Raw genomic sequence first — 26,866 nt, forward strand, 5'->3', positions numbered from 1 at the left:
GAGAAGGGGATAAACATGTTTTGGAGATGAGAGAGACAAGAGAAAAATTTAAAAACAGGTTACCATGCCTAGAAGGCAAAGGAACAGAGAGGAAATTCCTTGGGTTTGGAAAGGAATTACACTGCAGTAGATCTCAGGTAGCTGAACCAGGCCTTTGGCACCAGTGAGCACCCAGCAGTGGTGCTCTGCAGGGTTTACAGTTCAACAGGAGAAAAGATGGGAATACTCTTCCACAGACAGCCCCCTGTTTCAGGCACTAAATTTACTCTGATTTAACTGTGACTGGAAATTACCTCCAAACATCAACAGTGGTACTCCTCCAACTCAGTGAATATCCTGGGATAAATCTCCTTTCATATTTATTTTTGGGATAAGATTATATGCCCAGGCATCAGAATATTTTGTCCCTTAAAATCTGGCCAAACCTGACTCCACCACCTCTAACAAAGAGTCTCTATCTATTTTCTTCCTCAGTAAAAATATTTCAACGTAGCCACTATGAGAGTAGTATGTGCTTATCTTCATTTCCAGCAACAGCATTCTCACATTACTTTCTGAGAAGCATTTCTCTCCTTCTCTTCAAATGTCTCTGCACTAAACCACTGAAATATGTGGCAACTGCAGTGTCAGTTGTCACAGGGAAAAATATGTCAGCAAAAACATTTGATTCAATCTGCTGTTTAAGCAAGCAACATTTCCTCAGGGTGTATGCCTTGTGTGGATAAATAACAACTGTCCAAAATCCAAGGATCTAAAATCAATTTCCAATATCAAAGAGTAGATTTGAGGCAACCACCTTCAGCAAAAGAAAAATGCTAAACTAGTTCCTTTTCCTCCTTTTTTAATGTAGTGCAGGTTTGTTCCAGAAAAAAAAAATATAAAATTTAGTCTCTCAGTCACAAAATGAAGGCTTAGGGATTATGCAAAGAGTATTATAGATTGTATTGTGACCATAATTTGGCCCCCAGGCTCATGTATTTTCTCTGATGAGACACATCATTTGGAATATTTACATTTGCAACCTGAACAACTAGACTTGCCAATTCCTGCAGATAATCAAAACCTTCTGTCTCAACAATGTATTTTAGTTTCATATTCATCTCTGAGGCTCCCAGCATAAGAAGGACATCAGCTTTTTGGAGCAAGTTCAGAAGAGGGCCATGAAGATGATCCAAGAGTTGGAGCACCTCCCCTATGAAGACAGGCTGGGAGAACTGGGGTTATTCAGCCTGGAGAAGAGAAGGCTCCAGGGAGACCTTACAGCACCTTCCAGTGCCTAAAGGGGCTACAAGAGACCTGGAGATGGACTTCTCACAAGGGCCTGGAGTGACAGGACAAGGAGGAATGGCTTCAGACTGAAAGAGGGGATATTTAGATTAGGTCTCAGTAAAAATTTTTTTACTGTGAGGGTGGTGAGGCACTGGAACAGTTTGCCTTGAGAAACTGTATGCCCATCCCTGGAAATGTTCAAGGAAAGGTTGGATGGTGTTTTGAGAAACCTGGTCTGGTGGAAGGTGTCTCTACCCATGGCTGAGGGGTTGGAGCTAGATGGTCTTTAAGGTCCCTTCCAGTCCAAACCATTCTGTGATTATTCTATGAATTTGCATGCATCCATGTAAGGACAAAAGGGAGAAACACCAGCAGCTGGGTCACTGGTGGACACAGTCTGTTGCAGAGAAAAAACTGAGCAAGCAGAGACTTGACAAGCCTGCAGCTTCCAGGTTCACACGTTTGTCCTTATTTATTAAGCACCTACAAGATATTTTGAACATGATAATACAATTGGAGAGTTCAGTTAGGCAGGTTAGAGGATCCTGCAACTAATTACGGTCTGCCAAAATACCATCCTTGAATTTTCTCCATTTTAGACTTGCTTTCTCCCTTTCATTTTAACACCCTTTGAACTCAGAAACAAGTCCTCCACAAATTCTTTCCCCTCTTGTCAGAAAAGATTAACTGTGCCATTTGGTGTGTTTTTCACTTGCTGCTCCATCTAACCTGGAAGGTCAGAGTCACCAACTTGGAACAACAATTTGTTCCACTTCTCCATAGTGCTGCAATCTCATTACAGCTCTACACAAAAGCTACACTCCTGTAGAAACTTGAAATAGTCTATTGGCAACTCTCCTGATGCTTCTTACTCATCAATATGATCATATTTCTTGCAGCATGGAACAGGAATCCTTTTCTATTGTCATAGACTCATAGAATGGTTTCAGTTGGAAGGGACCTTTAAGATCATCTTGTCCCAGCCTCCCTGCCATGGACATCTTCCATGTTCTTGGGATTGCCCTGAATCAGGTGCAGCACCTTGCACTTGGCCTTGCTGAATTTCATGAGGCTCACATGGACCCACCTCTCAAGTCTGTCAAGGTCCCTTCCCTCCAGTGTGCTGACTGCACCACACAGCAACACTGCCAGTCCCAGAGATCCACCACCCTCTGAGCAAAGAACCTTTGCCTAATGCCCAATGTGAACTTCCCCTGATGTAGCTTCATTTCATTTTGTTGTGTCCTATTGTTGGTCACCAAACAGAGGAGAATGCTGCAGTCAAAGTCAGAGCAGGCATTTGATGGGCACCTGCCACCAAAATTCATTTTTGCAGAATCATATCAAAACCAAAATTCTTCACTAATTTGGGGTATTCAGGGTTTTGGTTTTTTTATTTTGTTTGGCAGCAGCAAAAGAAGCTTATACATCAGTATCCCTGTGTGCTGATCCAATTGTGCAGCTAAACTCAGACGTGAAATACTTATAGGTACAATAAACTCAATGCCTTCATCTGCCCAAAGACATGGGTGATCTCCTGATGCTGCTGCTGCCTGGGGGATCAGCAGGGGACAGGTTCCCCACACACCATGGCACCCAAATGCTCTACGTTCATTCTGAGCTTCGCTTTCTATTCATCGGTGGGTTTCAATTCCTCTGTTCAGAGCCAGCTCTCTTTGAGAGACTCATTTTCCTTCCTGTAGCATTCTCAGTTTTGCTCATTGGATGAGGGAATAGAAGATGTAGTTAAAAATACTGCGATGCTGTGGTGGGCGGTGTAGCAGAAATAGACAGACACCAGCTCACTGAGAAGAATACCAAGTAATATCCCAGAAAGTTAAAGGCATAGCAACAAAAGAAAAGAAAATGCATTTGTGCTCTGCCACTAGAGAGCTGAATCTGGGTGGAAGATACCAAATGAGGAGTGCTGCTCGTGGCCAAGTGCACCATCCTCCTGATGGCTTCACTGTCCTAGGTTGCAGTATAGATGTAGTTAAGTATTCTATTACCACCAGCTGTGGGCCGTTAGCTGCTATCACCTGCTAATGACCCACTCCGAATGACAGGCAATGGGCCATCAGGGACCCACCGTGTGACTCATGGACTTATCTCATCCCATTGTGAGATGCTCTGCCGAGGAGGGAAGAGCCAGGTGTTCCCACCTGGATATAACCTGGCCTTGGAACTGCCTGAGGTAGCCCTGTCTACTGGGTTCCCAGAGGACCAGCGCTACCACTGGATCTTCAGCTGGAGACTAGACCTTCACAGGATCACCGCTTCAACTGGACTACTTCAGTTGGACTGCTACTACCACCCTAACAGGGTGTTAGGTTGTATCTGACTTTGTCAGTGCTTTTCCTTGTATTATTTCACTTATTTTTAATTTCAATCTTGACTTGCGATCTCCCACTGGTTTGTTTTCAAACCAAGACATTCACGTGCAAAGTCATCTCACAACAGTGTGGTCAGCAGCAGGTCATAAAAGCATGGCTTATGAACAATCCCACCTCCAATTATAACCCAAATGTACATGAGGTTTTATGAAGACAGTGCAGGAATCAGTAATATAATGGGTCCAACCACTAGCACACAGAAACCAGAAGCCCATATGGACTGAGAAGGGGCTTAGGTCCATTAACCCCCACTTTAAAAGCAATCAAAGTTTTCCAGGGGATATTAGGTTCTTTCCAAGAGAAAGATAAACCAAGCTTGGCTGATACAAGGAGCTATGAGATTATTCAATGGATTTACTCCCTGTTTTTTCAGAGGCTTAAGTCTCTCTTCATCCAGCCAGTAACCACACGGGTAAGATTTCATCCCAAAGGGCTTTACAAGTAAGTTTTTCACAAACAGTACACCAGAGTCACTTACAGTCTTTAAGTGAGACAATTCTTCAGAGAGGTCCAGCAGCTGCTTAACACTTCACAAAAATAACCTGGCACCATTTCACCAGGGAAGTGAAGATGGCTGCATCAAAATGAAATTGCTGGGGGAACTCGGGTGGCCTGATTGCAGGGATGCCTCTTGGCATGGGCTCAGGGTGCCACAGCCTGCACCACCCTTCTGGGGAGTCCTGCAGGTCTGTAGGGCCCCGTGTGGAGGCAGAAAAATAAAAGCAGAGTAACACATAAAGAGATGGCATGGATAGGTCTGCATGAGCAGGCACTGCTGAGATAACCAGGATGGTCTGTGTGAGCACTGCTAGGATCACCAGGATTGATTGCATGAGCACTGCTGGGATCACCAGGATGGTCTGTGTGAGCACTGCTGGGATCACCAGGATGGTCTGTGTGAGCACTGCTGGGATCACCATTTCTGGGGACTCTTGGGTACTCAAGCCCTGTGGGTGCACTGAGGGATGGAAACAGCCCTGCTCCTGCAGCACCCATATGAACATGCACTTCAGGACAACGCCAAGGGGAGAGATGAGTGCAAGCTTGGGGTTTGTGCACATGGAAGACAGGAACCTTTAAAAGAGAGTGGGGCCACCCTGGAGCAGGGGCCCTTAGGCCAGAGAGTGCCCTCTGCTGCTACAGCCACTTTGCTTCCAGGAGCCCATGGGAGGGAAGTTCCACCCCAATGCTCAACTAGACCCTCTTTTAGTCTTTACCTTGCAAGATATGTTTTGATGCCATCAAAATCTAAAATAGCCACAGGCACGAGAGCAATCATACCAAAAAAAAACCCCAACCCATCAACATGAAGATGCAACCTCAACAAAACACCATGGAAATTCCTAATAAAATAAATGCCATTTAAATGCTGCTGTACAAAAACACCAGCCCTACCAGCGCAGAAAATTTAAAGGAAAATGTCTAGCAGTCTGCACATCAAATGTTAATACTATTTTCAAATCAAGTCTAAGGGAGGATGACAAGTAATTTAATAAGCCTAATGGGTGTGTAATCAGCATTTGGCCATCCCTGCAATAAAAGTAGGTGTCTTTCTGGCCCAATATGTCTAGGAAAGCCACTGAAAGACAGCTAAGGCTTTTAAAGCAGAATTTTTAAAACATCCTTTTTTTTCTAATTGTAAATTTTTTGAGAATTTCACTCAATGAAGAATAGGACCCAACCAACTGGTTGAAATACCAACAACTCTGTGGGCATGGTAAGTGGCACAGTAAGTTTGTGGCCCATTTCCACCTTAATTTCCTGCCAACAATCAGTGATGTCAAGATTCCAAGCATCTTCTGACAGCCCTGACAACAGCAGTTACACAGCATTATCTGGTCTTCCAGTAAAATCTTTCCCCTCAGACAGCATCATACTGCATTTCACAACAGGAGGACTATACACAGCCTGGATCTGCTCAGCCCTTACAGCTGGAATCAGAACATTTTGGGGAGTGGGGGTGTCCTGTACCTGCTTTTGCCACCACTCACACACAAAACCGATCAGCAAGTCACAAAATAATGGAAATTGCCAATATATTTCACTAACAAAAGGAAGAAATAATGTTAAAAATATTTCATCTGAGGGTAAAAAGTTTAATTTTAAGGTATTTGATAAAGAATGTTCATTATGTATAGAAAGAGAATCCATCATCCCCTCTAGTTACATACTTGGTCAAACAATCAATTTTTTTTTAATCAAAAAAGAAAGGGTATTTTAAAGATACATTATAATAATGATATACAGACAAACATATCATGAGGTGATGCTTATTGCTGTTCCAACATTGTCACCATTTTATCTGGACAATTTTATAACACAAGTTATAAGAACTGAACACATTAAGCAATTTTTTTTTTTTACAAGAAGTGAGACACTCCCTACCCCACAACTACTGACCAGAATTTTTTCAAGTCCCAAACTGCATAGAAAAATAATTGTCTGTTAGTGAGGGTAGAAATTCTGTTTCATGTTTTCAAATATCTGTTAGGGTTTTAATAGACCTCAATACTTGCATAAGGATGGAGTTATACTGGGGGTGGGGATGGAGGAGGAGAGGGGGCAGAGGCAATACTGAGCAGAACCAATATCAAATAAAAAGTGCTAATTTTATATTCTAACAATCACAGTTGCACAAATGTTTGCAAACAACAAACCAACCCCAACAAACTTAAAAATATTCTGATTTTAAATGTAATTCATAAGGACTTCTGCAGCTACAAGGTTATGAAAAAGACATGTATACTCTGCAGCAGCATAAAATATAATCCTATGTACAATCCAAGCATCAATTTTTTCTTCTCTATCACCATCAGTATTTTATCGTGAAGGAGCATCTGTCAGATTCTCCAGAACTAAAAATAGCAAAGACCCTTTTAAAGAGAACAGTTTCTGGTTTATATTTATAACTACCCTGCACTCGCTGTTTCTGGCTGCATGGCTATGAAATTCGTGCAAGATATAATCAATTACCCAGCTTTGCACTTCATCATGCAGTTAAGCTGCCGTTACCTGCACCGAACCCTTCAAGCACTTCTCCCCATGCACAGGGTAGAGATTCTAAAACGCAATAAATATCTGCACATTGAACAGCTAACTGCAGAGCTGACTGACATTACACAGCAAAAACCTTGTGAAGAACAAAAACCAAGCACACTGATGTATAAAACAGAGAGCCTACCTGAATTCTTCAAATGCATACATGGCCTAGCAACTACACAAATGCTCTGAAATTTAAAATAATCTTCTTAACGTGCAGGAGGACCATTTAGTTTGTCAAACTGCAGCAAAATGCATAATGACGAGACAGTATATTTGAAATATTCTGAGGAGAAAGGGTATGCAGATACTGGCCTGCAGCCTACAGCTCAGCCAGCTGCTGACAAGCAGCAGCTAACAGGAAAAGGCGATAGAGTACCATGTGATCATTCCTGCAAGTCTGATTAATGCAGTATACTCCAAGAATACAGGCTGATATCTTTATTATTCAAGCCAAATAAGTCAAATATGGTACGCGACAGGCTTCACAGATAAATTATCGTTCACATGCTACATCAAAATCAGCAAGCACAAGCAGAGGATGCTAAAAAACTAAAAATATATCGTAAGCGAAGAGATTAATTAGACCCATTCAAGCTGATTTTCTTACCTTGTAGTGATATTTTAGTCTGTGTTTTTATTCATCTAAACCATCAGTGATGGAACAAAAGACTGCATCCACAAACCTCCCCTTCCATGAATGCCAGAACATTTAAAGTAGTTTATCTGCTAGAAATCATTTCCTCTGTAGTCTATCCCCAACCACTTTAACTCCTTCAGCCCTGAATTCATTGCCATAAACCCTATTTGCAGTGCCATGCGGGCTTTTTCAGGTTTACAGGGTTAACACCAAGAAATCGCAGCAGTGCAACTGAATGAAGTGGGATAAGAGCCAAAGGAGTCATATCTGCGAGATCACAGAAGGGAGATAGGAATGAGGAAAGTTGAGCATTTCGTGGCATTGCAGTGTGCAGGCGAGGATGCTTCAGCTGCCTAGCAACAGCGCACGCAATCTCCATGGCAACAGCGCAGCCAGCGCAGGGGGCAGAGCATCCGCTGCGCACCCCATGGGCGACACACGGGGACAACCTTCGGCATGGCCACACCACCCTGTGCCAGCCACCCCGCCCCTCCAAAACGCTCTCCTGGGGCAGCCAGGAGGCACCCCGGGCTCAGGGGTGCAGCTGCCCCTGCTCTGTGCGAGGAGATCCCACTGCTGCGGGGTGGGGAAGCACAGGGACACGGCTCTGGAACAGCCTGGCAGTGGATGGCACATCTGCTGCTCTGAAATAACGTGGCCCGGCAGCGATGCAAGCGGAGATTGAGCAAACACAGCTCACGGTGCTGGGAACACACCCCAAACACCAGGAGCCAGAGCTCACCATCCCTGCAGCAAATCCCTTGGGAATTTGGGACTGCAAGAATCACAGGCTGGATGACTCCCATCACCAGTTTGCTTATTAGGGATTTTATGGGTGTTTGTTAGCTATGGGAGAGACTGGGGAGACTTTGCCCAGGCAGCCAAACTCGGCAGCATGATGGGGAGAGCCAGGAGAGGTTTTACCCTAGGGCTGGGCACATGCCAGAGCAGCCTCAGCATTAGCCACGACAGCGTGGGGCCACCCAGGGGTGCCAGCATTGGCAGAGGGGGACAGGCTCTGCCACTCACCTGCTGGCTGGAGAGCAGGCGAATGCTGAGGACTGCTGGAAATGAGAGAGACTCAAATCCTGGGAAAGCAACCCCAGCCCCGGGAAGGAGAGAGAACAGGGCAATGGGAGAACACTGGGAAAGTCACAGGAAGAGAGCAAAGTTATCTCTGGGGCTGCTCTCCACCTTGACTTGTGTTTTTTACTGCTAGGGTTGGTTTCCAGTACAAAGAAACACAAGGAGGGTTTTGGCTGGAGTCTGAAACATCCAAACCCAACTACAGCTCCTGAGGTTCACTGTGCTCTAGGGCAATGGCTGTCCCACTGAGCTGTGGGATTTGGAGGCTGGAAAAGCATCCAAAGTGTACAGCCTGCCACATCTAGACACAGTGACTGGGGACAGGCTACGGTAACTGTGGCATCTGATCTCAAAGCTCTGAAAAATACAGACAGAAAGGGCTGGAGTGAAAGGAAAACACACTCATGGCAAAAAAACCCCAGTGCTGGAGAAAAAGAAAATCCACATTTATTTGAGACATAGTGTTTTTAATGTAGTAGTGACCTTGGGTTTCATTCCATTTCCTTTAAACAAATGCGATGGTGTTAAGTGACAATAAAGGCACGCTGTAGGAACACTAAAACACATGCAGTCACACCATCTGACGGAAATTAATTCTTCCACATGCATCCAGCAAGAGAAGGACTGCGAGGTAGGTGCTTCTGGCAACAGCCTAATAAAAGATTAAAATTGGCAGAGAGCAGAACAATGCAACCGTCAAGAGAAGCCACAGTCCATATTTAGGCTGAATGTCATACAAATATGCTCACTGTATACAGCACCCAAGCAGCTGGGCACAGGAGAGGTACCCCTTGTAAGCATCTGTTCTCCTACTGACTTTGTAGGAAATAGTTTTAGACTTCCAAAGTCAGAGCTAGCCAAGATCCCTCATGGGGGAAGGATGGAATTCTGAACTTCCGTTTTCTTGCTCACCACAATCTTCTTCTAACTTGAATCAAGAGGAAGAGGGCTGGTTTTCACTTGGAAAGTGTTTCTTTTTATTTTAGTGTTTATCTAAAATAAAACCTTTCTACAGAATTTAGAGCAAACATACTGCTTCCCCTAAGCACTCTTCCTGAAACAAAGTTGACAAAATCACTATCTGGTCTTCAAATTTCTGCAGTTTCTCAACAGCCACTATGCAAATAAATAGTCAGCTGTTCAAGTCAAGCTTCTGTCATCAATGAGTTCACTGTGAAGGACTAGAAAAGCAAACATCCTCCAGAAAGCTTTCATATACAGTAGAGGTCAGCTGTTGAAAGGTTTCATTAGGATAACATTTTAACTTTTTTTCTTGGCCAGCACTTTCACAACAGCTGATAGCATTACAGGGAGAAACAGCAGGACTTCTGTCTTGTGAGACAACCAATAGTCTCAATTCTGGTCAATTAATTACTAGGATTCCCATATTTGACAGTAAGATCTGAGACCACCATGTCCTACTGTAGACATGAATGAAGCTCAGCATGAAATTTTACCAAGCAGAAATCGCAGGGCCTTCAGAAAGTCACATGAACACATGCAGTGGCCAAATACATAAATAAATGCAGGGCTAAAATACCTCCTTATAATTTTTTGTGAAGACTGTGACTTCTTGTGCCATGAGCCAGACTGAAAGTCTTGAGAAGCAGACAGAAATTATGTCAGAAACCAAAACCAGCAATGAAATTTTTTACAAGAAGTTGTTTATTCCCTGTCTGGCAGTACAACCAGTCCAGACCTTTGACATGACAAATGTCCCACACTTTACCAAAGACTGAAATTATACCAGATGAAAGAAAAGTTTACTAAACACTGGGTGGGACAATTAATGTAATGGAAACTGTGGGACCCAGATCTTCTGATGAGAGGCCAAAAAGATGTGACAATGACTGTCCCTCCCTCTGAAGACAATCAGTAGCTTTTGGGAAACAATTTGCAATTTTAATGCTGGGCTCTAGCGAACAAGTGAGACTGTAATAGAAGTGGTTATCCTTGATGAAAGCTTGTCAAAAAAGCAAAGGATGCAAAAAAAAGCCTGGAAATGTGACAAACCAGAACAAGGCAGAGGATACTGGTGAAGTTTCTGGTTTTATCTAGTATTTCATTGGCATCCAAGGGCCATGTGCTGATACTCTGCTAAGAACCTGGTTTCCTCAAGTGTAACATCTTGCATTATTGTTATTCAGTATATCAGTGTATCTGTATTTGTCCTCTTGACCTGAGATTCCACCAAAGCCTTTGCCAGATGCTTGGTGACATTATCCGATCACAAACAGACTGAGATATTTTAATGAGGTAACTACTTATTCCCTTGCTCAAGAAAGGAAGAAAGCCACTAAAACAGTGGACTTCTGTCATTAAGTCTGTATTATCATCATGCTGAAGTAATATTCAAATCACTCTAAAAAAAATCCCACAACTGTGCTGAAAAATTCAGCACTCACTTCAATTCATGAGGAAGAAAACAGAAAGGAGAAGGGAAACGAGCCAAAGAGAGCATATCTAATGAGTGTACATTCACTGCAGCTCCAACATTTCTGCACAGTGGAGAATGTGGCAATCATAGGCAGCATCCCAGAATATGCTGAAAAATCTCCTTTCAATAGCATTGTCCCTGAATTCAAAAGGCTTTCTTGGGCTTGAGAAAATAAGGTTTAAAATATTTATTGAAATAGAAGAGGAATGGCTACCTTAGTTTTTTCAGGTACTGGAGAAATTGTGAAAATAATTGCAGTGCCTTCAAGTTTACTGAACACAGGTGTATTCACTGCTGAAGTATTGACTCAAAACTTCAGCTGTTAAATTGAAGGATGGGTGGGGTAAAAATCAACATTTTTTTCCTGCTTTTATCAATGGGATTGCTATTATGTGTTGCCTTAAAATACAAGATGAATTTTCATGCACAAGAATAATCCAACACATTTCAGACTTCTCCTTTTACTCTCAGGTTTTCAGGCTGACCACCAAAGTTTGATTTTCTGATGTCAGCCTTCACCACAGAAATCCTACCTCATTTATATAGCTTGGAATTATCACAGCACACGAATATTTGCAAAGAAAAAAAAAATAAAATTTCTCCCTCCCAAATTTGGCTGAAGTATGCTTCATGCCTTGCGAATCTCAGGGCTTGGCCTGACTGCAGGGTGACTGATGCCTTCCCCACATTCTTCTCCCAAAGCTTTACTCTTATCCTGGGAGTAACACATACCATTTTCATAAACAGATACCCTGTGCCAGGTGCAGATGAGGGTACAGCAACTCACAGGGCTGAAAGGGGATGTTTTTCCCAATACTGCTACATCTGCCTTATTCTAGTGCTCTAGGGAAGATGCACTGGAGTGAACCAGAGAGAATGGGATTCTTACTGATTTTCTATCAGCCCTTGGGGATAGCACCAAGTCCCAGCTAGCAATCCAACAGAACTGAGCCAGTCGGGATGAAAACTAAAAGCTCCATACGGATTATTAAGTTATTGATCACTGCAACAGTGCCTGAAATACCCAGTCAAGTGTAGGACTGTATGGTGCTGACTGCCATAGAAAGCTGAAAATGGAAAAGCAGTTTACATAAACAACAGACATGGATATATGAGATAAATTCAAATTAGTAAAAGAAGAAATATAGTCAAACCACCAAACATCCAAAAACTAAGATTCAGTCTGTATAGGCTGCAAATGTTCGTTGATAAGACCAAGATTTGGGTGTTCTTGCCTGTTTATGAGAAATTATTTAAAATCATACCAAATGCAATGACAGAACAAGGGGCAATTGCTTCAAACAGAAAGGTCAGTTAAGAATAGATATCAGGAAGGAATTCTTTACTGTGAGGGTGGGGAGGCAGTGGAACAGGTTGCTCAGGGAAGCTGTGGCTGCCCCATCCCTGAAGTGTTGAAGGGCAGGTTGGATGAGCTGTGAGCAACCTGATCTAGTGAAAGGTGTCTCTGCCCATGGCAGGAGGTTGGAACTGGATGACCTTTAAGGTCCCTTCCAACCCAAACCATTCTGTCACCCTACTGATTTACAAAACAAAAAAAAAAAAATCCCTTCCAAGGAAAGGAACAAGGCTCTACAAATTTGAAGTGCTAGGCAGTAATGTATTATTTTTTCCTAGATAAACAATTATCAACCATTTTTTTTCAGTTGGGGACAGATAAATTTGAATCATGCTGCAGACAGAAGTCTGCTTTGTAATAATGAATTGGAAAGCCTTCATATTCACCTGACAGCCACAATATCTTACACCTGCTACATCTTTGCTGATCAGTATCTGTACAAACACTGAGCAGAACACATAGGAGACACTATTAGAAATAAATAAAAGGAAGCATATGTTGGAAACTTCCTTAAAGCTAGCTGAAATTAGTCAATTTGACTTTTTCCAAGTTGTAAGGGATTAAGTGGGGAAAAAAGGGAAGTGAGAGGCTAAAGCTCGACCAGCATTATCACCACTGTCAAATGAAATGTCAAGGGAATTGAAAATAATGTCTGAATAAACCACAGCCATCCACTAAAGGGCACTTCACAATAAAACATTTGGACATTTAGGTGGGATGTATACCTCATATCTCAACAGACACACACCTGTGTACTTCAGACATCAACAGAGATACACAAACACCACAAACACCCTGGGTTCTTGTCATCTCCAAGGCACCCAATGGCCTAGATCTTATTAGTGTTTCAACTGTACAGTGGCATGGTTGCAGTCAAAAGTAGCAGCCACCATGAACCAAGCAACTTCCCACACACAAATGGGCACATTATTGCCTGAATTTGGGACTCATTATCAAGTATAATGGCAAGAGACAAGTTATTCTGCATGGAAAATATCAGTGTCTACTAGACATCTTCTCTGGTAAACAATAGAAATGTATTCCTAGAAACAACTGAGTCTTCTTATTGTGAGAGACTGAAAGAGTTAATGGCTTCAACATTTCTAAAATCAACCCAAACTGCAAAGAAACAGCTGTCCACTGTGAAGTCCACACCTCCCCAAATATGCCTATCCACTGGAATTTGGACTGTGGCAGGAACATGAGATAAGATAAAGGGGATACTGTTGTCTAATCATCCCAGGTCTGGGGAGAAGAATGTGTCCACGAGTGGTGCTGGAAGAGAGACTGGAATGCTGCTGGCTCAAACATCCAGGGGAAGCTGCTGATGTGCTGATGTGCCCAGGTGGAGGGGCTGAGCACAGCCCTGCAGGTAAGGAAAGAGGCAAACCCCCAGAGGTGGCTCCTGTCTCCTGGTCCTGACTCAAGTGAGCTCAGCTGTGGTAACTCTCCTGATGGGAAGTTCTGGGAGAACATTCACAGGTGGCCTGAATGTTTCCATCTCTGCTGATGGGCCACAATGGACTCAACTGCCCTGATGTAATAGCCAGCTGTAACATCCTGGAAGGTGTCAAACACTCCCACAGTGTCCCCTGATCCACAGCATTACACCATCCCGTTTAAACTCCCCACCCCACGTACCTTCCTACCTGAACCTGAGTGAACATAAACCCAATAGATGAGGTGTTCTGGGGGTTCCTCTTCACTGCCTCTTTGGGATTACTCCCAGCACCACCTGATGGCATCAGTCTGCAACCATCACTTTGACCAACAAACCTCAAAAACAAAACAACCAAGCCTCACTGTGAGGCCCATGGTGGTGAAGTCTTTCTACTCTTATACTTTCTTTCTCTTTCTTATGCATTTTCTTAAGTGATTTTATTTTTTTTGCCTTCATATTGCTATAGATAGCAACCAAAGTGAGTACATACCTGTTTTCCTGTGCAACCAAATTGTTCTGCAGTAAACCCTTCATGTGTATATTTACAAACACTGATCATTTGGTGTCATTTCCCTCTAATCCACAAGGGATCTATTAACAAGAACCTGGGTTATTTTTGCCTTACGCCTCTGCACTCACTAGTCAAATTGTAGGATGTGGACAAGAGAAAAAAAAAGGTTTAGTTTTATACTTCTGCTTCTTGGCTAAAAGCAACCACACTGCAGTGGATAAAACTCCATGGGTAAAATGTATTTATTGAGCAAACTCTCTGCAGCACAAGATCACAGCACCCAGGTTTTAGGAGCTATTGGCTTACAGGAATTTTAAATACACACAATGTCAAAGCTCAGATCATACCAAAGCCTGGAATTTCACCTGGAAACACAGAATTATAGAAGTTTTTGGGTTGAAAGGGACCTTAAATAGCATTTCTTTCCAACCTGTGCAATGGGCAGATACACCTTCCAGGAGATCAGGTTGTTCCAAGACCCAGCCAGGCCTTGAACATCTCCAGGGATGGGGCAGCCACAGCTTGTCTGGGCAACCTGTGCCAGCACCTCAGCACCCTCACAGTAAAGAATTTCTGCCTCATATCTAATCTAAATCTGCCCTCTTTCAGTTTGAACTCATTCCCCCTTGGCTTATCCCTACAAGCCCTTGCAAGAAGTCCCTCTCCAGCTCTTGTAGCCCCTTTAGGTACTGGAAAGCTGCTCCATGTGGGGTTTATGCAGTGTATGGTGCTGCTGACAGAGAATCTGCCAAAACTGAGCTGCATTGCTATCATGTCAGCATATATTCTCTCCCTCCTTCCTACAAAACGAAAACAAAAAAGCCCCACAAATTTTTCTTTCCCTTGCAACTGATGCAAAAGATGTTAGAATAAGCATTTGCAGGAATTATTCACACACACTGTGGAATTCTTTGTTCAGAAACAGCTTCTGACAGCAGCACCAGACCTAACCTGTGGCAATTTCAGAACCACATTTTCTCACTCCCAGGAGAACACATGATTCCTGATTCCTCCAGGGCTTCATTACAGCCTAGCACTCATCAGCACTTTTATACATGTGCTCCCATGACCTAGCTGGCAGGAGGGTGGTGCCAGTGTGTGGTGCCACTGGAGCTGTGCTTCTACCCAGAGGAAGGTGACACCATTGTCACACTGGCCAAGTTCTGGCCTATTCTGCACTAAGTCTTGACTCCAGTAAGGCTTTTGACATCACATCATTACAGACACATTCACCACTGTGTAAAAATGATGGAGGAGTAAAGAAGACAGTCAGACTCCTCTCTGAGGTGACAGGACAAGAGGGAACAGGTACAAATTTTGAAATACAAGGAGTTCAATTCAGAAATGAGAAGAAACTTTTCTACCAAGAATGGCCAAACATTGGCAAAGGTGATTGCCTAGAAACGTTGGCATCACCATCTTGGGAGATATTCAAAACTCAGTGGGACAAGGTTCTGAGCAGGGGTTGGACTGCATGACCTCCAGATGTCCTTGCCAAGCTCCACAACTCTGTGGGTCTGTGAGCAGGACCTTCCCATCCCCTGGGCATGGAACAGTTTGCTCCTGAAGTGTGTCTGGCTGCTACTGCAGATGTTCCACAAGCAACATCAGGTCATTCCCACAACCTCTTCCCTTTGATATCTCAAGTGGAATTCCCTTACTGACAACGCCTCCTCCCTAAGGAAAGCACACACAGGGGAGGAGGATTATACATCATCTTTAATGAGAACCACTGACACAATTAGTCCACAGTGCTGAGACTTCTTGCTGCCTTCTTCCCTTAAGGCTGGAGGAAAGTTAAGGGTGGCCATGAGGATATTCTACACCCCAGGAGACACCTCAGGGGGGACTTTCTCTGAAATGTGGTTTGGCCATGCTGACCTCTGCAGAGGGTCAATGGATATGTGCCAGCTTTACCAATCTCTTTGCACAGCTTCAGTAAGACCCAATATTTTTGAGCCAGATCTAGCAAGGAGAAGTGTTTCTTCAAAACCAAATCAAAACCAAATGAAGCAGGAAGCAGCTCATGTTGCAAAGTATTGTTTTGAATATCATGTTTCTATCCCTCACTTGTTCTTCACATAAAAAAAGACTCAAGATTGAAAAACTGTGGGTTTTTGGTTCGTTTTTGTTTAAGAAGCAGAGAAATATCACAGTTCCTGCTTTTTGCTGCTTCTGCTGGACTTGCTGGAGAGGGTCCACTGGCTTTTTCAGTGAAACAGTATTAGGTCTGACAATTTAATTAAAGTACGTGTCAAAATGAACACAAAAATGCCTTTTTAACATAAGCTGCATGTTACACTTTAGAGTAAAATGCATGAAAATTACAAAAACAGCATCACAGGAAAAAAAGAAAAAGCAAAGCACTTACAGAGACCCCACATTTGGGGCACTTTGTTTTGCATTCTGTAGCCAGTATTTCCCATGCATCTCCTAATCTTCCTGTATCTTCGCTAATAAGAACAGGATTTCTGAGGTGGTGTCTGGAATAGCAAGTGAAGCCCCAATATTTGCTTCAGGACTGTGCAGCAAAGTTACTGATAAAGTCTGAATCCTCATTTTGGCTCTGCCAGCCCCCAGACCTCTGCTCAATGCACAGGCTGAACTAGGGAGTTCTCCAACAAATCAAACCATTTACTGTGACCTGTCCCAGCAGCCCTAAGCCCTGGCCACCCACCACTTCTGTTCAAGACCCAGCCAGAAGAAACCAGGAGAGCTTGGGAGGGAGATCAGAGCAGGAGGTCACACACAGACTCTACTTGCCCAGCTATAATTGCCTGGCTTATCATTTCTCAGCTGAATGGTCCCATTTTCTCACTCTGTCTTTATCAAAACTGCCTACTTAGCCTATACAACTGTGATTAACTATCTATGGTAGAGCTAGGAGCATTTTTACAGCCAAGTGAGGAGCAGTAGTACAAATTGCCCAACACCACCATGAATCAAGCTGAGTACCACAACAATTGCTTCCCTACCTGTGCTCAGTGGGTCCTTTTCATCACTTAGGTTAGACTGAGAGGCAAACCACACAGAACACACCCAGTCTGTCCCACAATCAGGTCACAGCCTTGGGAAAAGCAGTGGGATACACTTCTGTCCATCCCAAAACTGCACAAAGGAGGTATCCAAGACCAGGAAAGGACAGAAGGGGAAATCAGGAGTGGGTTTTATAATCACAGCAATCTGGCTCTAGTTCCAGTGACTCATATTTGTGCACCAAACCCCACAGCAAACTGCAGCAAACAAAAGCCTTTCCCTGCCAGCAGTGCTCCCAGCTGAAACATTGCATATTCCTGCTGCCATCCTGCCTAGCATTGCTTGGGGTTCCAATCCAGGGGTCTGAGCATGTGTGCAGTGTCTGGCATCCAGCTGGGCTCTGGCCATGGCCATCAGCCACACATCCAGCACTTGCATACTCCTGATCATCTGAAATGGAACTGGGCACCAACTTGGTTCAGACAACTGGCTCACATCTTCAGGTATTAAATATTTATTCACGAGTCAAATCCTGCTTCCCTCATTTTTGGAGGGAAAGAGAGGTAAGCATGACCTGTCCTTTAATATGAGATACATTTGTCTTTTCAAGCATGAATGACTTCCTGAAGCAAATGGTTCAGGTCATCCTGGATAAACATCCTAGTTAAATCCCAGCTTAGCTAATTTCTAATGAATGAAGCCACCGAGTAACCAGCACATCCCAATGACCTTGAAAGGGAAGACAGAAGTAGAAAGGCTCTGGAAACAAATTCACAACACTCACAAGATGAGAAATGATCACAAATCCTCAAATACTATCCAAAACTTATTCCTCTTGATCCTGAAATTCCTTCTAAGTTTCCAGCCACAGACAAGAATCCCTCTTCTTCAACATTTTTAACTCACATTTCTCTCTCAGAGCACTGCACATCAGCCTGACACGTGCTCCTTCCAGCCTCACATTCCTCAATCCATTCCCCACACTGGGCTGCAAATAGCTCAAGCTCTCTCAGGTTTCACAGATCTTCCTTTCCCACCCACTGCCACGGGCACTGCCCCTCTTTGCCACCTCAGGCTGATACTAGATGCACACAATATTAAGTGACATTAGTACTATGCTGGACCCTTGGGTTATTTCTGCTCCAGGCACTCTGCCCTCTCCCCCTGGCCTTTCTCCAAAGACACACCAGCAACAGCCAAATATTGCCTGTGCCACTGCAGTGTAGGGCTGGGGACAGAGCCCAGCCTGTGCAGCTGCCTCCCCACCTCCCCAGGAACAGAAAGGCACTGGGCAGAGCAGAAAAAAGCTGAAATGTGTGTTGGGTCAGTATAAGCACAGGAACAGTAAGAACAGGTCAAGGGAAACCTGACAGGGATGCTGGAGGAGAGGATCCAATATCCTGGGGAGAAGGGTATTTTGTAGCCTTTGTAGGATGCAAAATGTGAAGGATAGGCACTAGTGCCACAAGCAGACTGTGCTAACCTCACCCTCTTCCCCTTGACTTCTCAACTACCCCAAAACCTATACTTATTTAAGAGTATTGCTGCTGCTCGAGGGTGTCCTTTCTGGTATCCATGTTGTGACAGATCCATATGGCATTGCTCATCATTGTGCCCCAGGTCTCCAACATCAGTGTGACCTGAAGGCCCTTTTTCCTTCAGAATTCACTAAATTGTGCTGCTTAAGTCTCTGAAGTAATTTAATATTCCACCTCTATATCATATGGACAGGGGATTCAGAAACAGCCACAGTGATTTTTAGGTTATAATCACACCTTTCTTCTCTAATTCCTCTTTCTCTTTCAACTACTTCTTCTGAAACCCTTCCAAAATGCTGCTGAGACAATCTTCTCTCTCCTCGCTCTTTCTCCCCATACAACTCCAAGTCTCAAATGCTTCTGTCTCTGACACTCTCCCTTCAGTTTATTATTTATCTTTATCATGCAGGCTGTTTTATCCCACCACAGTTCCCAAGGCGTTAGGAACATAAAGGAAATGTTCCCAAGGAGTGTAAGGATCAAAAGTGTGATGTCAAACCAGATTATTCCTAAACAATCCCACACTTACATAAACAGAAGGCAGCACTCAGCAAACGAGTACTGAGAAATAAAAAGGGTATAGAGAAGTAATTATGATAAAAACATACATGAGTTTGGTCAGGAATACTGAAATACCAGGATTTTTTCATTTTATCTTTGAAAACCTGCTTTTTCTCTACATATTATGGACAAGAGAGGTCAAAAGGAGTCTTTGTCCTCTTTTGATGAACACAGTGGTTTCTCCTCAAGCAAGAGGAGAAGGGGAAGGGAGCTGGGAAGGGGTAAAAAAGACACACAACACTTGCAAGCTATCACTGCACAAACCCAGGAGATTCCTCACTGAAGAACTGTATAAAGAAAACTGTCACAGAGCCAAAATATTCTCTTGTGACAGCCAAACCTCCTGCAAGTTCCCAAATAAGGCCATGACTTTAAAGAGTGTGTCTTTTCAAAGCCTCATTGATTTTCATTGCCTGGTGAAGAAGCACATTGTTTATGTGTCTGGGTGTGCTGATATTCAGACAGGATGAGATGGGCACAGCTCAGTGGTTTCAAAGCCTGGTTTGAACCAGACAGAGAGAACCAAATAATCACAGCAAGCTTCTAGAGGCTGACAGCACTGCTTTGGCCACTATTTGGGAGTGATTCCTGGAGCAAACTGAAACTAGAAGGTGTGAAGATGCTAACAGGAGCAGTTATTTCCTAGTACTCTGGAGATAAACCTCGAGTGAATTTTGAAGCACAATATTATATTCCACCCCTTCTTCCAAAGTTCAGAGGCTTTTGCATCAAAGGGTTGATGTTAAAGTTCAGGACATGTTTTGGGTAATTTCTCTATTTTTCACATATCAGTTTACTTATATAAGAAAAAGAGAAGGAAGGAAGGAAGGAAGGAAGGAAGGAAGGAAGGAAGGAAGGAAGGAAGGAAGGAAGGAAGGAAGGAAGGAAGGAAGGAAGGAGCAAGCTATGGAATTAATCTTTGCTGTATCTAGTTCATCTTTACTATCTACTCCTCTCCTCAAGCCTCTCCAGCATTTTCAACTTGGCAAATTGTTGAAAATGATCAGGTGCTTCAGTTCAAGTTTTACACTTGAATCACAGCACTATTTTGCACAATTCTTTGAAAACAAAGTCAATCCTTATAAAACACCCTACATAAAGACTTGCAGGTCTCAGCCACTCCAGCTCTTCCATCTTCACAACTACAGTGTGTCCATTCCCTTGATAACCATACAGCAAAAAATACACTCTCACAACTTCAAGGCCAATACCAGAATAGGAAGAAAAGCAGTCAGAAAGTGGGTCAGTAGAGCTTGTGTATATTGAGGGCACGAGATGCTCAGGTGATGCCATTCACAAGGCACAGGCTGTAGTACTACTGAGGCACAAAGGAGACAAAAAGCCAGAGGAAAAGAGAACAAGCCAAAGCCAAGCAATACATCACAGTTGTACCTAAACACCAAGAAAATCAAATTTGGTGGCATGTGACTTTAAGCAACTCCAGCAAAGCTAATTTCTTCTGTCCATATGCTGTGCAAGCCAACAGTGTGGTGGAAGCAGGGTGTCTCTGGCACAAAGGGTTGACCTGAGGTGAGTCCTCACCCTCTCCACCCTGATCACACATCCACGCTCCTGTCTTCACTGTGCAGCCACAAATCAGCTGAAAAGGTGACTAAGCCAACAGAAAACTGACGAATTTCCTTTGCCTGGATTAACAAATTAACAGAACATCCCACAACAAAATGCTCATTAGCTGGCACAGGAGGAGAGTGGTGGGAAGGTCACTCTAGAGTCAAGGGGGAATAAACAAACAATTACATCAGTTTAGGCATTACTAATAAACTGTCCTGTAAGGTTTATCTACATGAGAAAACTCTAGAAAGGTAATCTGAATTACCATTTCTGTAATGAGTCAAACCACATTAGATCCCTGCAGACACACTCATTATTAATTAAATCAACCCCATTTCATATTTAGTATCATTTACTTTGATGTGAATTAAGCTTAATTAAATTAAGGTCACTTGAATGCTGAATCAGATAATATATACAATGGTTTAATTTAGTTTACCTAATTTAGTTTACATTCACATTTTAGGTGGTTTGGATTAGTTTTCCTTCAAATCCTTGTTCAGATAGCTTTAGAGTAGAGAGAGATAGCAAAAACCTGAGGAGATGCTGGAAAAATTACCCCCCAAATGAACAGCTTTGAGCTGTCAATGAATTCACCCCCCAGAAAAAGGGTGCTTGAAGCTGTGCATCCCACTGAGGACACCCTGGCAGGGTTGCTGCATGCTCACTCCCATGAAGGCTCTTCCCTGTCTCTGTCTTCACTGAAGTTCCTCTGGTGCCCAGAGGCTGGAGAAAATCAGACTCTGGAAGTCTTCACTTCATGCTCCTGCACTGCAGTAGCTGAACAGATGTTGATGGGCTATGAGAAATGCATGTCCTGAAGGAAAATGAGACAATCCTCAAGGAAGCTGAAGCATTTGATGTGGTTATTTTTTAAACAGCAGGTCACGAAAATATTTGACATGTTTTGCACTGTTGGGAAAACACAGCAGTTATCAAAGTTCTTGTTTGTACTAAAATAACAAAAAATCATAAAAGCCTGCTTCTTTAGGCAGGCATGTTAAATTGAGTTGCCATGTTTATTCACAGTTTTAAGGTCTTCTCATTTTGCTTACCCTGCTCCAACACTTAAAAAGTCACCACTGAGTCTTGTAGCAAACACTTCACATTCCCCTTATGTGACTATGCTTTTTACCATTAAAGAGATTTTTCTGTACACACAGATGTGTAGACAAATGCACTCTGTCATATTTAGGGCACTAGTCATCTAATATTTTCTGTGATGCAGGTACCATCTGTGGAACTGAACTGCAGTTCAGGCCTATCATACTGAGATGGGAGTTGGGGAACCAGAGATGGAAATTGATATTAGATTATAATCCCACTGCATTCAAATAGAAGACAAGGGCTCTAGCAAGGTCAGGCTTAACCTTTAATACCCAGGCATACCTTTAAATGTTTTTTCAGGGAACATTTAGCTGTGTTGTTTGTTTTGCAGTGTCCACTCAGGATTATCATCTTTTAAAGGTCACAAAAGGTGTCCAAACCTCTGAAGCAAAAGGATGATGAAGAGACCCTGAGAGCAACAACAGATGACAGCTGGTATGAGGGTGCAACTAAGGTTACAGTGACAGACTTTGACCAAAGTGACAAAGAGATCAGAGACTGGAGACAATAGAAAGCATTCCTGGGTGAGGAAAAAGGACTATTGTTTTAGCAATTTAGCATGGAAATCCTTAGCAAACCACCGGGTGAATCAGACCATGCAGTGATCTAAATGGGAGCTCTGGCAAGGATGAAATCAGCACTGTGAGGAGGGTCAGACAGAGCATCATTTCCACTTGGGCTGCCCTGCTGCCTTGTGGGGCATCACAGCCTTCTGTGCCACTCCCACTGCTGTGGTGCTGACAGACATTTACACAGCTCCCTGGGGAACTGATTCAGGAGACAGAGCCAGCTGGGAACTGGGAGAACTGACTGAGCCAGACCTGCACCAGTGCTCAGGACAGCAGTAACAGCTAAAAGCACACGCAAGGCATTCACCCTGCACACCTCTGAACACACTCCATAGCTTGAGAAATGTCCTTGTGTGCACTTAGTGCTCTCACAAACTTGTTACCACGTTCCCTAGCTTGCTGGCTCAGTGTCCCCTCTGCTATTTCTGTAACACTCTCATATTTAATACCATGAAATTTTAAAATAGTATGCTGGCTCAGGTTTTTTGAGATCCTGCAAAGGGCTGCAGTCATGCAGTTCCAGCACTATTTTTGTTTAGCAAGGCAGGACAGAAGAGGCAAGCAGGGCCTTGCAGCTCCCCCTTGGGCAACATCCTGAGGACCATAAAATGAGGAGGCATTCCTTGGGGTCAATACAATAAGCCCTGGGGGAACCCCAACAAGACACACACACTCAGGTAGCTTTTGTCTCCCTTCCTAAAAGCTACAAATTTCCCCTGCTGGGTTCTGCCCTCAGACGAAGAAGAGAGCTTTCACTGCCCCATCAGACCCCAACCCCTTCAATTCTTGCACGTGTACTTCAATTTATTACGGTCAGTGCTCTTACCACAGCAGCCATTAGGCTCACAAACATCAAGGATGCTGCTCCCAGTAATAAGGTCAGGAATGTGTACAAGTCTTTTCAAGATTAGGGCCTTAATGCTGTAGCATCAGCCAGCTTTCTTCCTGCCTCCAGCATCAGATGTGGGCAGCTGAAATCCCCAGGGATGGAGGCTGATGGCTCCAGGCTGACTTGCAGGTAGAGGCAAGTGCCTCCAGACTGCTCCTGGGTGTGTGATGAACCAGACATCCCCATGGCAGTCTGGGAGGCAGCTGGGTGTGATTCCAGTGCTGGAAGCTAACATCTGACAGTCCAGTGCCAATTAAAACAAATAAACACAGAGCCAAGAGGCAGCAGGTCAGGCTCTGGGGGATCCATCAACGCTGGGCTACCAGTGGAACCTGAGCTGGCGTTGTGAGTTACAAAGGTAACTTTGGTAGCAGCTGACAAAGCAGCATCTCTCTGATGGACAACACTGCAGGGCCAAAGCACAGTGTAACTCCTCATTCTACCTAATCACAGATGGTTCTTACTGCCAGACAAGCAAAACAACAATCAGGGACAGATAAAGGACATTTTATTAAGCATACAGGTAAAATGAATGTATAAATCCATGTTTTGTCTCTTCCCCTTACTGAATAGTCCAAGAAATTAATTGAAGGCTGAGAAGGCTGCTTTATTTGGATGATTCAACCCTTACTTCTCAACATAACAGCTGTGGTATCAAAAACTGACTTACATTCACCTAGGTGATGTATTTAGTTAATCAGAAGAAAGATTAGCATGCAAATATGTTGCAGCACTCAACACTAATTCATGACGAAGTCATAATATTAAAGTTACCTCATTCTGTCAAAATATACTCATCCAGTATTTCTCATTTGAAATCACAAATCCTTTTCAAAAAGAAATTCACAGATTATCTCAAATCCCACTACTGTTTGGCAGGTGGGAACTAGAGTGACAGACAAAACAGAGCCATGTAATAAAATTATGATTTTAGTATTGAAAGTATTTTAAGTGTGTAATAAGAATACAGGTACACACATATAAACTGCACTAAATATGTGCATATGGGGATGATCTTAACTGCCTTGCTTCTAATTTTTAAAATTTTTGCAGGTATTTTTTTGATCTCTCTTTTGATTTCCTCTGGACCACAAACCATGAATTGAGTAGCGCTAGTCTGTTCAGTGCTAAAGACATATTCCTGCCCATCCATCAAACAAGTAACAGCCATTTCCAATTACAGCTTTTACACTTCAATTTACTTATTTAAGCCATCCTTTCATCATGAGCATTCAGCAGCCCTGGGTGTGTTTAGCCATTCCTGTTGCATGCAAACACACACTCTGAACATCGCTGCAGCCGAGCTCCTGAACCGTGTACAGCGGTGGAAAGAAAAGCATTCAGCATGCAATTAAAGGGATTATGGTGGCCATGGCCCTGCTTCTTGTTAACTCCATTTCACTGTATTTTCTAGATCTCCTCATTACTGAGGGAGTGGCTTACTGACGAGGGATAAAGGAAGGAAGCAACACACATGCTGACTAAGAAGCAGCGAATCATGGGAATGGGAAAAGAAGAAGGGGGAGGAAGGAATGAATGGATGGCAATACACAATGAACTTTGCTGTAATGCTCAGCATTTACTATAAATATGGCTGTCATCCTCAGAAATGCCTTTTGAACAGGAGACTCCAATCTAGCAAAGCAAGGACTTCAACAGGACCAAACTTAAGCTTTAAATCCTGTGCTAGACTGAGACCCAGCTACTTAATCATCTTAATTCCCTCTCAGGTAAGTATTGTCATCCTCCAGCAGATAAAGCAATGATGCCAGAAAGGTTAGGAGATTTAGCAGCTGCAGACCAGCCGAGGAAGCACAGCCTGTCTGCACGATGGAGCTCACCCCAACAAGGACTGAGCCTGACCAGCCTTGCTGCAGAAACACAAACTGCTGGAGCATCTCCCTGAGCCTGAACCCCTGGAACACTGCAAGTCATGGTACTACACAGCTTCCTGCTTTTTTAAATTCTTTTTTACTCTTTTTTTTTTTTTTTTTCCCCACAGAAAAAGATGTCTATCCATCCTGACACCTATGTGAAGCTGAAGAAAGACAGAAATAAAACCGTGAGATCTCGAGTTGCAGGAATGACACCTACTGCCTGGGAAATGAACTGCTCACCTAAATGAGATTGAGCTCAATGGCTTCCACAGAATAAACCATCACAGGGACATGAGCCAGCAGTGTGTGCTCACAGCCCAGAAAGCAAATTGAATCCTGGGCTGCATCAAGAAAGGGCTGGCCAGCAGGTAGAGGGAGGTGATTCTGCCTCCCTGCTCTGCTCAGGTGAGACCCTACCTGCATCAGTGCTGCATCATCTGGGTCCCCAGCACAGCAAAGACATGGAGCTGTTGGAGTGAGTCCAGAGAGGGCCAAGGATCATCAGCAGGCTGGAGCACCTCTCTGGTGAAGACAGGCTAAGGGAGTTGCCTGGAGAATAAAAGGCTCCAGGGAGACCTTAATGCACCTTTCAGTACTTAAAGGAGGCTTATAAAAGATGGAGACTTTTTGACCAGGACCTGTGGTGAAAAGGGGTAAAGGTTTAAAGCTGGAAGAATGCCCTGGTTGGGGCTTTGAGATACCTGGTCTAGTGGAAGATTCCCTGTCCATGGTAGTGGGTTGGACTACATGATTTTTAAAGTCCCTTCCAACCCAAACCCTTTGTGATTCTACAAAACAGGTCCAGCCCCAACGCTGACTGTGAGGGTGATCACATGAAAGCCCACAGGAAACTGAGTCAGTTCAATGATTTGAGAAAGGTGTTTAATTCCTGGTAGATAGTATACATAACTCAGGGTGGGGAAAACACCTCCATCATGAACTCAGGTGAAAAACACCTTTTTTGGACAGAGAACATGGTTAGCAGTTAGAAAATGCTCATCCATACCAAAAGCTACGCTACACAGTTCATATCCCAAAGCACTAGTGAGTCTGCAGTGGGAGGGTCTGCAGAGCATGAGAGGAAGAGCAGGAGCAGCATGTCAGTGAAAAGAAATATTTTAATTTGTAGTAATAGCATTCCCTGAAGAAATGGTTTCTTGAGCATTTCTGGTGGAGCACTGACACAACCTTTCAGCTTCCTGCTTGCTCCTACCATATATATATATATATATATATATATACACATATGTACATATATATATATATGGAAAGTGTGAATTTTCTTCTGTCTTTCTGTTGAAAGGATTCATTAACCAGCTCAACCTACCAAACCACAAGTGGCTAAATTGGCACAGCTGAGGCGAACAAGAATGGGAACTCAGAAGAAATATAGAAACTAACACTGAACTTGAAACAAATGTAAGGCTTGAATGCCTGCATCAAGAGGGGAAAGTCAAAAGTTTCTGGCAGCCACATGTCTCTGTGACTTTAGGACTGGGAAATATCCAATAACATGCAAAGCTACACTGGTTGTTGTGGTATTACTAGAATGGCACTTTGGATAGTCAGAAATGTGAAGGTTTCCAGGCTCAAATTTTTGGTAA

The 26,866-nt window shown here is 43.4% G+C and overlaps 1 protein-coding gene and 1 long non-coding RNA gene across 4 annotated transcripts in view; both read right to left on the reverse strand.

The window, feature by feature from the left end:
- Positions 1-26,866, reverse strand: part of EVL (Enah/Vasp-like) — a 145,360-nt gene that overhangs the window by 112,361 nt on the left and 6,133 nt on the right. The window contains exon 1 of one of the 3 annotated variants that reach the window (XM_085061385.1): positions 7,312-7,533. The exons of 1 other annotated variant lie outside the window; for it this stretch is intronic. Coding sequence is in view for 1 of the 2 variants with exons in the window: in XM_085061382.1 (XP_084917508.1) it covers positions 6,844-6,866 (23 nt within the window). In the remaining variant the exon portion in view is untranslated. Of the gene's footprint in view, positions 1-6,843; positions 7,011-7,311; positions 7,534-26,866 lie in introns of those variants that run through there. One more of the 3 variants, XM_085061382.1, reaches the window with a different exon arrangement.
- LOC146435958 (uncharacterized) lies at positions 21,225-23,786 on the reverse strand. The gene is made up of 2 exons (XR_014852861.1): positions 22,210-23,786; positions 21,225-21,637 (listed from the first exon to the last, which is right to left on the reverse strand). It is a non-coding gene; the product is annotated as an uncharacterized LOC146435958 (long non-coding RNA).

The sequence above is a fragment of the Lichenostomus cassidix genome, chromosome 5, assembly GCF_008360975.1.
Source record: "Lichenostomus cassidix isolate B80296 chromosome 5, HeHo_3.0, whole genome shotgun sequence".
In the NCBI taxonomy this organism is placed as follows: Eukaryota; Metazoa; Chordata; class Aves; order Passeriformes; family Meliphagidae; genus Lichenostomus; species Lichenostomus cassidix.